General features: G+C 52.1%; 2 protein-coding genes across 4 annotated transcripts in view; one reads left to right on the forward strand and one right to left on the reverse strand.

Annotated features, from left to right (window-relative positions):
- Window positions 1-2,765: 2,765 nt before the first annotated feature.
- On the reverse strand, window positions 2,766-7,256 carry LOC111145962 (nuclear apoptosis inducing factor 1). 2 transcript variants are annotated; one of them, XR_002640511.1, is made up of 3 exons: window positions 6,727-7,256; window positions 3,398-5,056; window positions 2,766-3,276 (listed from the first exon to the last, which is right to left on the reverse strand). XR_002640511.1 is itself a non-coding variant. In XM_022501297.1 (2 exons), exons 1-2 carry the CDS (start codon window positions 7,235-7,237, stop codon window positions 4,584-4,586), a joined length of 984 nt encoding a protein of 327 aa, XP_022357005.1. In that variant the 5' UTR covers window positions 7,238-7,256; the 3' UTR covers window positions 2,766-4,583. The 2 variants fall into 2 exon arrangements, 1 of the variants encoding a protein (XP_022357005.1); XM_022501297.1 differs by having other exon boundaries at window positions 2,766-5,056.
- A 1,189-nt stretch (window positions 7,257-8,445) lies between these two features.
- LOC111146268 (solute carrier family 25 member 25) overlaps window positions 8,446-13,773 on the forward strand; it is a 35,224-nt gene continuing 29,896 nt past the window's right edge. For both annotated transcript variants that reach the window (XM_022501743.1, XM_022501742.1), the window contains exon 1: window positions 8,446-8,700. In XM_022501743.1, the coding sequence (XP_022357451.1) occupies window positions 8,446-8,700 (255 nt within the window). The remainder of the gene's footprint in view (window positions 8,701-13,773) is intronic.

The raw sequence follows: 13,773 nt of genomic DNA on the forward strand, positions 1-13,773 counted from the left end.
AACGGTGTGAGTTGCTGTGGCGGTGCACAGCAGGGGAGAGCCTACCCTGGTGCATGGGGGGCTGGAAAGGGCCCTGCTCAGACAGGTGACTGTCGTTTTACGCTCCGACCACTTTCGACAAAGCTCCCGTTGTGATCTCAAGAGACCACGCACTAGTTACCCCTTTGGAGGATCAAGACACTGTCATAATGACGACAGCCAGTGTCTGTTGAGCACATGTGAACATAGGATGTCGTTGGCACATGCTAAGTGTTATGGACACGATTTCATAAAATGAGTTCGTACATCAGTGCTGCTCATGGTCAGTACTCAATAAACGGTAGCTATTTCCACTGATTAACACCTTGTGATACCCCTAGCAAGTATGGGTTGTTAGTTATCATCCCCATTTTTACTTAAAAAAAAAAAAATTGGGGGCACCTGGGTGGCTCAGTGGGTTAAGCCTCTGCCTTCGGCTCAGGTCCTGATCTCAGGGTCCTGGGATCGAGTCCCACATCAGGCTCTCTGCTCCGAAGGGAGCCTGCTTCCTCCTCTCTCTCTCTGCCTGCCTCTCTGCCTACTTGTGATCTGTCAAATAAATAAAATATATTTTTTAAATTTTTTTAAATTTCATTTTGGGGGGGGGTTCCTGGGTGGCTCAGTCGTTTGGGCGTCTGACATGAGATCGAGCCCCACGCATCGGGCCCTGCACTCGACAGGGAGTCACCCTGCAATCCTCTCTCCCTCTGCTCTTCCCCCCTTGCTCTCTCTCCCTCTCTCTAAAATAAGTAAATCTTAAAAAAAGAAAAAATTTCTCATTTTTAAGTAATCTCTACCCCCAAAGTGGGGCTTGAACACACAACCCCAAGATCAAGAGTCGCAAGCTCCAGCGACCAAATCAGCCAGGTGCCCCTTTCACCCCTGCTTTAGAATTGAGAAAACTGAGGTCCAGCAAAGTTGAGACACAGTGTATAAAGGATGGAACCCAGCTCAAGCCCAAACCTGCCTGAGCCCAGAGCGTTTCCTGGCCTCTCCATCCTTCTCAGCCAACTCTATATAGAGTAAGAAACAAAAGGATCCCTTTGTGAAAGATTTCCATCAAAGTGGTTTAAAATGTAAAAGGCTTCACTACGTGCCCTGGCTTGGAGGATCTCCTTTATGTAAGATCCCACTTTTTTTTTTTTTAAGATTTTTTATTTATTTATTTGACAGAGATCACAAGTAGGCAGAGAGGCAGGCAGAGAGAGAGAGAGAGAGAGAGAGAGAGAGGGAAGCAGGCTCTCTGCTGAGCAGAGAGCCCGATGCGGGGCTCGATCCCAGGACCCTGGGATCATGACCTGAGCCGAAGGCAGAGGCTTTAACCCACTGAGCCACCCAGGCGCCCCAAGATCCCACATTTTAAGAAGAACTCCCAAAAAGGTATCCCAATGTAAGTGACAGCTCTCCAGTAGCACCAACAGGGAGAGGGGAGTTCAGTTCTGTGAAGCCACCCTTTTCCCTCTTAATAGGAATGTCCAAAGCCTAAGGAGAGTTGGAGAGGTCATTATTTCCATTTCACGTGCTTCCTGGGCCTCCTCATCTGACCCAGAAACTCAAGGCCAGGTTCAAATGATCACTAGGTGGTTCCACATCTGACTGGTAGCAAGCTCAGCATTGTTAAGAACAGGAGTTAAGGGGCATCTGGGTGGCTCAGTCGGTTGGGCATCTGCCTTCAGCTGAGGTCAAGATCCCAGGGTCCTGGGATCAAGCCCTACATCAGGTTCACGCTCAGCCGAAAGCCTGCTTCTCCCTTTCCCTCTGCCTGCTGCTCCCCATGCTGTGCTCTCTGTCAAATAAATAAATGAAATCTTAAAAACAAAAACGGGAGCTAAGAGCATGGGCCACCCCAGAGAATAAGGTAGCTGTGTGGTTTTAAGCAAGTTGTTTAACCTCTCTGATCCTCAATATCCTCACCGGCAAACCAAGAATAGCATTATTGCCTAATTCACGGGGCTGTTGCAAGGAGTAAATGAGGTAATGCTTATAAGGCCCAGTCAGAGCAGGGGCTTGATAGTTTTCAGCTTTTATTAACTATGAGAGAGAGTCCTAACTATGTCCCGGAAGGTTAGGATCCCTCCAGAATGAAGGCCAATCTTACGTGAGACTCTTTGCTGGGCAGGACTCCTCAACCGTCAAAAGCAGCTCCTGGGAGCCAGCCCTCAATGGGGCACGATCTGTATGCTTCCATAATCCATGATTCCATCTGAGTTTAAGTCTTCCAGGCTCTTAAGTCAAAGTTCGTAACCCTCAGGAAATAATCAGAATCACCTAGAGAGCTTGCTTACGAAGCAGATTCTTAGAGCTCTCCCTCCAGGAGTCTCTTCTAGATTTTTAGGTGATTGGGTTTGGGATATATTTACCAAACAGCCTGGCGGGTAATTTTCATCCAGAGTCTGAAACATTACTCCAAACCAGGGATAGGCAGGCTTTTCTGTAAAGGGCCAGAGTTTGGTTTTGTGGCCCAGAGGTCTCTGCCACACTTAACTTTGCTACTGTAGCACAAAAACAGCCACAGACTTTAAGTAAATGAAGGGGTGTGACTGTTCCAATAAAACTTTATTTACAAAGACAGGTGGGGGGCCGGTTTTGACCCATGGGCCGTGCTCGCTTTGGCAGCACATGTGCTAAAATTGGCCTGTGGGCCATTGTGTGCCAGCCCCTGGTCTCTGCCGGCCCAGATCTCTTTTATATATAACCAGTAAAGACAAAGACGCAGACACAGATATGTGTAAAAAAAGTGATATAGCTTTAATTTAAAATTATGACCTGAAAGAAGCGGTGAGTTTGAGAGATCCAGGCCTCCTCTTTATACCCAATTGGAACCGATGCAATAGTGGCTCAGAATGCCAACCCCAGAGAAAAGCCAAACCGAGCGGCAAAGCCTCAGGAAGGCCCCAGAGCTTCCCTGCCGGGGGCATCAGGCTCCATGGAGGGAGGGAGCCCGGGTTGCCCGGGGATCCTGCTTTCCAGCCCCACTGGGGAGCTTTCCTTCCATCACCCACCTCCTTACCGGCCGGATTCCTCTCCATTGCTCCCTAGCTGACGCGACACTTGTCCTCCACAGAGAGGCTGGCCATACGACAGTCACTTCCCAACCATCTTCGGGGGCATCTTCCCGCAACGGCAACAGTGGAGTGAGCCACGATGCCCAGAAGGGCAGCACCTTGATCGTTCAGCTGAGATCTGGAGCCTCGAACTGTCACCACTGGTCACGTGCAGCCAAGGCACCGGCACAAGGTGGCAGTCCTGGGGAATGATCTGGGAAAATGCAAGGGTCTGAGTGATCCAGGGCGATTCGGAAAATGAACCGGACAAATGCCACCTGGGTAAACTCCCTCCGGAAGGGGAGAGAGCGTCAAGACAGAACAGGGCACGCTACCTCCTTCGGCATTCCAAGGTCAGTCTGCTCTTCCCCGAGCACAGAAGTCAAGGTCCCGCTTCTTAGGTCAGCTTCGGCTCTCCCACCTCAAACATTCGGGCCCAAGCAGGCCTTGAGATGCACCTAGACAGTCAGTGGGGGTCTCGCAAGAACACGAGGCGCCGAATAATGTGAGGGCAGGTCCGGGGTGTGATGCCTTTCCCCCCACTTTTTTTTCTTTTCCCCCCACGCCGAATGTCAGAATCGTGCAGTCAGTAGAGAGAAGAGGACGGGTGTGGCCAGAGCTGCCACCCCTTCGTACAGAACAAATACATCTGGCCTGAAGCAAGCCTTCTGGAAGAAGCCACATGGTCACCTCAGACCCACTGCAGGGGAGCAACAGTGTTCCACGCTGGTCTGTTTTCTCTCAGATTCACAGCACCCAGAGCCTAATGCTCGTCCTGAGTCAAAAGCTGTCAGGCTGCCCCAGGACGCAGTGGAAGACCGGATGGGGGCCAGGCTGTCCCCAGCACACCCAGCATCCCTGAGCCCAGCGGGCCGCATCCTGGGTGCGGCTGCAGAGCCAGCTGGGGGGGACAGCGAGGGCCCCCCTGCTAGGCCCCGAGAGGTGCAGGGGATGGAGAGAGCACAGATGGACTAGAGTCCCCTGAGAACGGAGGCACAGTGGGAAGGAGAAAAGGGGTGGAGCTTCCTGCTCAGGCCCAGTCACTCTGCCTCCCAAGGCAGGAGGAAGGTACTGGGCCACTACCCGCTCCAGGGACATTATCACATTGATGACACTGTGGGGTGGGGGAGCCTTTCAGCACAGGAGCGCCCCCCCATCCCCAGCTGTGAGACAGCTCCCAGTGAGAACCTCCCTTCCAGGCATTCTAGACAGAGTGGCTCATGTCGCAAGCCCTGGCGCGTGACACCATGTGTAGAATCACCGGTGCCCAACCCCCACCTGGCCAACCGTCAGGCTCTTCGCCAGGCAGCTCAAGGGGCGGGGGGCGGGGGTAAGAACAGTTTGGGTCCCGAGAGCCCAACAAGTTCTTCTCAATCTCCTTCACTTCTCAGAAACAGCGGACCCCTAACGGTCCGTCAAAGAGAGGGCTGGCCACGTGGCCTAAGGCCAGTCACAGAACCCACTTCCAAGACCACAGTGTTGTCATCCAGTCACAGCAGAAGGTCGTCGCAGCCCCTGCCCTCACTGGATGATGCTGTCGGGCTGCCCGTTCTGAGCCACCTGTCCGGGCTCCGAGGAGGGCGTGGGGTTGGGCGTGTTGCTCTGCAGGTAGCGGCGGAAATCTTTGATCATGGGCCGGAGGACCTGGATGAGGACGCTCAGCGCCGCCTGGGTGCCCTCCATGGCCTGGGCCTGGCGCTCCTGGGCGCAGGCCTGCACCTCCTGGGAGCGGCGGATCATCTGCAGCAGGTCATTCTGCTGCTCCAGGTGCTGGGCAATCTCCTTCACGTGCAGATTGGTGACCCGCTGCTCCTGGATCAGCTTGGCCGAGTTGAGGGCGATGCGGCTCTTGAGCGCTTGGGGTTTGACCGAGGTGTCAGCGTGCTGGGCCATCATCTCCACGGGGGCCTCGGCGGGCAGCGGTGGGGGGGCCTCCGCCGTGCAGTACTCTACCACTCCCTCCTCGAGCGTGTGATAGGTGGTCTCCGTGGGGACTGTGGGGAAGAGCAGAGGCAGTGGCAGGTCACCTTCTAGAATGAACGAAGCTGGCCACCTGGGGGCCAGGGCAGGGCAGGGAGAGAGGAGGCCATTAAGCCCTGTTCCGGGGAAATTCTGGTCTCCTCCGGCTTTATAGCCTTCCTCATATAAATCTAGAGCCTAAAGCATTTAGAATCTGCTTGGTAACCAAAGGGCCAGCCCCAGATCTGGCAAAAGCAAAGCTGCTAATAACAATACTAGCAAAAAATTGAGAGCACCCACTGTGTGTGAGGCACTGTGCTAAGCCCTTAGCACTCGTTAAGTCCTCACAATGTCACCAAGAGGCAGGTACTGTCATGTTCATATTTGGAGATGAGAAAACAGACTCAGAAACACGCAGTGACTTGCCTAACTAAGGTCAGTTTATTCAGCAGGTCCAGGAAGCAAACCCAGGTCTCCGGAACACCAGAGTCCCACTTGCTCGTAACCACCCCAGTGGGATGCTTCCAGCTAATCAAGGCAGGGCCACACGCTCCCTGCAGGGCTGGCACACAGCTGCCATCTTGGGTGGGACTCTCCCGGAACTGATGGTAGCCACACTAGTCCTATCTCCCTCCTTTTACGCCCAAACAGAAAAGGAGGCGGGAGTGAGACAGCAGTTGCGTAAGGGACCAATAAATGCCTCCCCTGCTTCATACCTACAGGTCACAGGTCCTTCCTGTTCTAGAACAGCAAGTAATTTAGACCAGTGTTTGATCCTCTTTCCCACCTGGATATCCTTAGAAAATACAAACGCAGGGGGACGGCACTCACTCATACGCCCAATTCTCCCAAGCCCCACTGAGAATCACTGACCGATGCGGGTCACAGCCCAGCACAAAGGAGCAGTTAACAGTCACTGGTACAAACCCTTATCTGAACTAAAAAGGCCAATCAAACCATTGTCATTCATAACTGAGAAGCTTTGAAGGAATTCTGGGTGGGCTGTTTGGGCCTCCGTGGTTGTGGGAAAGGTCAGTTTTCTCTACCCTTCAGTGCCAACATCGGCTCTGAGTCCCCACCCCAGCCAGGCAGCCCCTTCCTCTCCTGAGCCCTTAGAGTCTCCTGACAGTCCAATTATTCGTGTGTGTGTGTCTTATCTGTCCTATTTCGAACACCTTGGTAATCCCAGTGCCAAGCACAGGGTCTGAGGAGGAAGGAAGGACTAGATGAACACAAGGAACCATGAGGTTTCTGGGCAGGGCCTGATGAATGTTCCCCGCACTAAGAACCCAGAACGTCTTTGTCCAGATTCGATGTCTTACTTGGGTATTAATATTCCCATCTGTCTAGTCATTCGACAAGTATGTCCTGACCGCCTACTATGTGCCAGGCCCTGCGGTAAGTCCTGTGGGGACACAGACAGGTCCCTGTCTTCAAGGACTACATCGTTCCGTCAGTCATGGACACAAATGGCGGCAAAACAGTTGAGAGCAATCCAGCTCAGCAGAAGCCCAGACTGTGTGCTGAGGAAATCCCAAAGAGAACAGCTTCGCTTCTGTCCAGGGAGCTCTCGGAAGGCCTCGCGGTCTTCCAAGACGCCCATCTGACCTTTGACCCCTGGCAGCCAACCTTCCCCAGGCCGCCCCAGCTCGTGGCTGGCCCTTCCCATTTATGCACGACAGACTGGGTGGGAGAGGTCACTCACTCTGTGTCAGGGTGACCGTGGCTGCAGCTGCAGTGGCTGTGGGTCCGAGGGCCACGGGGTGAATCTCTGTGGTAGTGGGCAAGCTGATGATGGTGGCCTCGCCCAGCAGGTTGCAGATGCGCTGCTGCATGGGGGTGAGCAGGACAGGAGCTACGGCTGGGCCACCGCCACCACTGCCACCACCTGTCCCAGGCCCACCGGCTCCATCCTCCTCAGTGGGCCCTGGGGCCTCGCCACCCTCCACCGCTGCCCGGACCTGGGCAACCTTGCGACGGACCTCGGTCTTGAGGTCAGACCACTTCTTCTTGACCTCAGGCAACTCCCTGCGGCAGGTGGCCACAGCGTTGACCCTTCTCAAGATGCCGTGCCAGGCGGCACTCTTGGCAGCCAGAGGGACCCCGGCATTGAAGTGGTTCACCAGCAGGTGCTTCTTCAGTTCCAGCTCCTCCACGATGATCTCCACCTCTCGCTCAGAGAAGTTCATCTTCCTCTTCTTGGCTGGGACGGCCATGGCCTCTCCCCACCCTCCTTTTTAAAGAAATTATAATCCCCTCAAACGCCCCAATTCCCCCTCTCTTCCTCCCCAGCCTCTCCCCTCATCCACCCCTCCCCTACAGGGGATAGGCCGGGCTTGTCCCAGGCCAAGCACCAGGCCTTTGGTAACCCCCCTCGCTACGCAAAGTGCGTAGGGCCCAGCCCCGACCGGCCCGGCCGCTGCCAGCCAGCTGCGTAATGGCTTCCTGAATCTGCCTCTTCCGCCGGGGTGTGCGGAGATCCGCCCACTTCCCCTCTTCCCGCCTCCCAGAGCTTCCCCGGAGGAACCCGCCCTCCTGGTTGGGCGGGGCTCAAACGTCACTTCGATCATTGGTTCTTTTGATCTGTCTTTCAACTGAAGAGCACGCCTACTTACTGGAATTGGCCTCGTCATTGGTCTAAAAGTGTGTCTGTCGCTACAGAGCGCTCCGCCCACTTGCCTTTATTCACTTCCATTGGAAAATCGTTCTGTCCTTCAATCGTCAGCATTACGACTATCACGCCGTTAAATTCAGCTATTTTATTGGTGGTTTAGGGAGTTAGAGTACCAAAACCTGGCCTCCCGAGGATACCTGAGTGCTTTCGGCCTTGAGCCATTGGCCAATTTTTAATTCCACTCACGGAAGCAAACTCTACTTCGCAGCCGCAGCTCACGGTTGCTCCTCACACAAACCCTATTTCCCACCGGAGACTACGAGGTTTCTGTACACGACCGCTCCTCCCATCCTTACGATTGCCTGAATCCAAACAGCGTTTCTCAATGGAGATTGGACACGGGGCCTTCCGCCGGCTAATCACAGAACTGCCTATCGCGGCTTGATTTCCTCTCACCGGCCTGCTCAGCCAATCCCCGCCTCCTTCAGTTTGAATCGGCTGCAGGCTGAGCAGGGATCGCTCCGCCTTCCCCGTTGATCCAGGCTGTTCGGGGCGGTGTGGGCGGTCCTCCAGGAGGCTCCGCCCCGGCCGAGTGGCCGTCAGGGCCTGTGATTGGCCCTCGCCCCGCCTGGGGGCGTGGCCAACGAGGCGGTGGGCGGCAGGGCGGGGCTCCCGGAAGCGGCCCCTCCCGCCAGCTTGCCGGCTTCTAGTAGCCCGCGCTAGCCGTCTGGGGACTCCCGCGTGTCTTCCGCGTTCTCCCCGCCGGCCAGCCGCCCCCGCTCCGCGCCCGGCGCCCCTGCCTCGCGCCCGATGGTGAGCAGTGTGTTGTGCCGCTGCGTGGCCTCCCCGCCGCCGGACGCCGCCTCCGCCGCCTCGTCGTCCGCCTCGTCGCCGGCGTCCGTGGACCCGTGCGGCGGCGCCGTCTGTGGGGGCCCGGACCACCGGCTGCGTCTGTGGAGCCTGTTCCAGACTCTCGACGTCAACCGCGACGGCGGCCTGTGTGTCAACGACTTGGCCGTGGGGCTGCGGCGCCTGGGACTGCACCGCACCGAGGGCGAGCTCCGGGTAGGCGGCGCGCACAGTCCGCGCGAGCTGGGAGGGGGCCCCTTCGCGCCCCAGCTCCTCCGGGCGGTCTGGGTGACAGGTCTGGGCTTGGTGATAGGTGTGAACGACCCGGCTTCTTGAGCTGCCCCTGAAGCGTGGCAGGTGTGGTGGACGGCCCCTTGGGCTGGGAGGAACACCCCATGTATATACCCTGGTGGGAGTGGAGCTGCTTTTTGACCTCTGTGGGCGCTTGATCTGGGGGAAAAGACTCTTCCTAGGCACAGATGGGCGCTCTCTGGGGCTATCTGATGGACGAATAGCTTTTTTGCTTTCCCCAAGGCTTTCCCCAAAGTAGAAGGCCAAGTCTCGGCAGTCGCCTTTTCTCACCTCCTGACCTCAAGAAGCTAAGCTTAGTGCCCCCGCATTGACTATTTCATCCATCCTCTGGCGACACCGCTCCCTTCCCTTCTCGTTTCCATGCCAGCCGTGGGCCCTGATCTGGTTGCTCTCACAAGCATGTGGGAGTAGAAAAAATGGGAACTGGGGTTTCAGGCAGATCTGTGAGGAGGTGGCTGAGGACTGACAGTTCTCCTGGTTTAGGCTCATCCCCACCGACAGGCTTATCCAGAAGATGGGATCGTGATCTAAAGTGAAAGAATCCAAAGCAGGGGGATTCTTCCTAAACGTGGAAGTATTGCACGCCTAGAAAGGGATATTGTTACTCCTGTGCTGGAATGGGGTTTGGCCAGGAGGGATGGGGAGACAGAGAATGGCCATCTAGGCCTGCTAGAAAGGGAAGTGCTGTCCTTTCTTTCTTTCTTTCTTTCTTTCTTTTTTTTTTTAAGATTTTAATTATTTATTTGACAGAGATCACAAGTAGGCAGAGTCAGGCAGAGAGAAAGTAGGAAGCAGGCTCCCTGCTGAGCAGAGAGCCTGAGGCGGGGCTCAATCCTAGGACCCTAGGATTAGGACCTGAACCAAAGGCAGAGGCTTTAGCCTACTGAACTACCCAGGCGCCCCAGTGCTGTCCTTTCTTTATAAGAATCTCAAGCAGAGGCTCATCCCTTCCCCTTCTGTCTCTCCTAGTGTTTCTCCAGCCTGGCTTGGTAGCCACAGGTACCCTTCCCAGATATTTCGTTTATTGTGGCCTAACCTGATTTCCAGCCAGGGCTAGAAGTTCCAAATAGTTGACCTCGTGACCTGTTCCTCTTCTGTGTTTTGTTTGGTTCATTTGTGCATACAACAGAGAATCTCTCATAGTCTAGTATGAAAAGAATCTGATCAAACACCAGTGAATTTGAACTCATTTGTTGGTCAGGTGGGTGTATCTCCGGTGTTCTTAACTCCTGCCCACAGTATATTTGATCAACATCTAAAGTATTTAACTTACTTGGGACCAGCCTAGAAGACAGAGAGGAACACTATGTAAGATAGAATCTTTGGCCAAGTCCAAGAGGCTTAGAGACAAGTTTTTTCTCCTGCATTTTACACAAAACAGTGTTGTAAGCTAGATATTTTTTTTTTAAGATTTTATTTATTCATTTGAGAGAGAGCATGAACAGAGGGGAGAGAAAGAAGGAGAAGCAGACTCCCCACTGAGCGGGGAGCCCAACGCAGGGCTCAATCCCAGGACCCAGAGATCGTGACCTGAGTGGAAGGCAGACACTTAACTATCTGAGCCACTCAGGCACCCCTAGATATTTTTCCATACGTATATGATGAATAAGTCGCCTGAAAAGGTAGAATGGCTAAACTCAGAGGGTCTGTGCTGTCGGGGCTTGGGGAAGTGTGAGCCTAGGTGAACCTTTCTGCATCTGTGAACCCACCACCTGACATGTTGCCAGGCATGTCAAGGGCATCTGGCTGCAGGTGTTAGTCAATATTTATGCATGCTTTGTGCCTCAACTGTGATTCATGATACATCTAATACTGATGCTAATCCTTTTTTTTTTTTTGGCAGTAAATCTGTAAGGGCAGATCATTTTTCTTTCCAGCATTAAAAGGAAGTTTTTTTAAATTAAACCAAAGGGAGCTTTGCCCCTTGGGGTCACATTGTCACATTGGCTCTAAAGTCCTCCACTCTGTGACTGATCTCAGTTCTGTGATATGAACCAATTCTTCATCATTCTTTTGGTGTGTGGATTTCGTGTGGATTCTGTTTCTACAACTCGGCTTTTAAATAAGTTAAATTATTGTGCAGCTTGAGAGAAATTGGGGATGATCCACTGTATTCATTTATACACAAGTTAACCCTTGTGGCAAATGGTTGAAGTATTAGAGAACCTGCCTTTTTGTAAATAATTGGGCCACAGGAAGACACCCCCCCTCATGAACCCCCCGTACCACTTCCTGTTGAAATTCTGTCAGTATGAGCTACACACAGAAAAAGCAGTGCTGGAGTTGAGCGGAACTAGCAAAGCCAAAAGGGAATGTGGGGGCCCTTTGGTTTGAAATGGGTCATCCGCCGTGGGACTAGGCATTGAAAAACGCAACATCAAACTTTGGTAGCTGTTTCGTGAGACCCAGAGGACCAGTCCGAGATGCCAGGGTTTGCGCAGCCTCCCACTGTGAGTGCTTCTCAGTGGGTGGTGAGAACCCAGGCCATGTGACCACACAAAGCCTCTGGCCAGCCTACAACAGGTCAAATCAAGTTTTCTTTAGACATGAACCAGCTGTTTTGGGCACCTGCCTTTATTTCGGAAGAAATTGGGACAGTTGAGGAAAAATTACTTAAAATGGAAATGGGCAGAGAAACCCATGGCAGCGAGCCAGGGAAATTTTCTTTGTGAAGGGCATGTGAGCCAGAAGCCCATCCTGGGACAAAAGAGGGGCAGGGCTTATTAAAGAAAGAAAAGAGATGACGACATCGGTAGTGACTTCGGAGTTGAGGCTTCAGCTGGAGCTAATTTTAGATTGCCTATTTAAGGCAGTTTCATGTGACCAAACACAATCTTTGTTTTAAAACAAATTTAAAACCTAGGTTAGAACTCAGGCGGCCGACCAGAGAAAGAACACAAGCTGTGTGACACGTAAACAGTTGTCCCTTTAGCTGAGGCTCACAGGCCCTCTTAAAGGACTGGTATTTAGTGCAGGTGAGGATTCTAGAAGACAGTCGAGTTTGCTCCCTCAGAGATTTGTCCATGAGCCATTGACTCTGAGCTCCATAGTAACTTAGTGAAGGAAGCAAGACTATTTTCATGCCCATTTTACAGAGGAAGGAGCAGAGGTCTGTCTGGACAGACCGTGAAACAACCTCAAAACCAATTTGGCCACTAAGGAATCACACCAGAGAAGCAACCAGAACCGCCTTCTGATTCCTGCTCGACTCTGTAATTATACCAGGTGTTTCTGAGGGACCCGTGAAGAGTTCCAGCCCGGGGCTTGGGGAAGAACTCGAGAAAGATCCAGTTAGAACCACATCTGTTATTCCCAAAATAGATTTCAAGATTATCTGGAGATTATCTTATCAAAGATTGGGAATCCTCCCTGCCCTAATTCTCTCCTTGACCTGGACGGGAGGCAATCTCTGTTGACTTGAAAGAACTGAAAGAAAGATCATTAATGTCAGGTTGGTGTTGCTTAATCAGACAGTGCTGTTGAACTGTATACTTTGTAAATTTCTGGCCATTTATGGGGATGGTGCTCGCCTACATAGCCAGACTTAGGTAAGAGCATCTGCAGAACAAGGGATAGGCAACATTTGGTGAAATATAATGGCCCATTAGAAAAAGAAAAATGCTACTCGCAGTTTGGATTGAGTTCATAGATTAAAGTAATTGTGTTGTATGGTTAAGAAATTGGTTCCTGGCTTGAAGTAATTTTCAAGTCAACTAGAAGGGTTTTTTCCATTAATTGATATTTGGAAAGGCAGAATCAGGTATCCAATCCTAAGAACAAATGATAAGTGGGAGTATAACAGAGCAGGTCCGGTCTGGAGCTTCTGCGGGATGAATTCCTGTGATGTTCAAGGAGTCATTAATTGTTGAAGCCTCACAGAAATCACAGGGGATTGAGAGAAACAAAAGCTTTGCTCGTTCTCATTTTCAGTCCTGCTGAGTACAACCCCAGGATGAGTTTAATTAACAAAACTGGACTTACTCATATTGGACTAGTCTCATTAAACTTAAGTCTGGGTAGACTTTTCATTTTTAACCCTTTCTTATACTAATGTGAACTTGGCAGAATCAAAGAATTTAGTCTTGGGAAAGGTCACAGGCCATCACAGGCCAGCCTCACACCCAATGTGGGGAGCTTTCCTCCTGTGGCATCCTTCACAGTCGGCCATCCACCCCATTCCATTATCTGAAAACTGCTATCATATCTTCCTGTAATCTCTGCGGCTGCTCGAACCAGGTTTCATCATGAATTTCTCATGTGATATGCTGTCCATACCTTTTGGGGTCCCTCATCTGAGGCAGGATATCCTGGGAGTACAGACTTCCCATAGAAACATGACACTAAGTCAAAGAAGCCAGTCACAAAGACCATGTATTACATGATCCATTTTTATGGAAGTCCAGCATAGGGAAAGCTGTAAAGACAGAAAGTAGACTAGTGGTTGGTTGCCTAGGCCTGGGAGGGGAGGGGAGGAGATAGGGAGGTGATAATAGGAAGGGCTTGGGGGTTCTTTTTGAGGCGAGAAAATGTTCTACAGCTGACCATGGTGATGGTCGCATGTATCTGTGAATATACTAAAAACCATTGAGTTCTATAAATGAGTGATTTGTATGGTGTGTGGATTTTATCTCAATCAAAATCCCAGTGCAGGGGCACGGGGCTGGCTCAGAAGACAGCAGGCGACCCTTGATCTTGCGCTCTTGAGTTGGAGTGCCCTGTTGGGTGTAGAGATTATTTAAATAAATTAATTAACTTAAAAACAACAACAAAACCCCCAGTACAGAATCTGTGGTATAAATCTGGGTTCGAATACTGTTTCTGTGGCTTGCCAGCCCTGTGACCTTGAGCCCATTACTCAACCCCTCCACGCCCCAGTGTCCTAATCAGAAACGTGGCATAGGAAGACCTGCCTCATAAGGCGGTGTGGGATGAAATTAGACAGACTATGGAACGAACCTGGCACCATTTCTGGCACCC

This window comes from Enhydra lutris, unplaced genomic scaffold, assembly GCF_002288905.1.
Source record: "Enhydra lutris kenyoni isolate GAN:26980312 unplaced genomic scaffold, ASM228890v2 scaffoldscaffold13, whole genome shotgun sequence".
NCBI classification, from domain to species: Eukaryota; Metazoa; Chordata; class Mammalia; order Carnivora; family Mustelidae; genus Enhydra; species Enhydra lutris.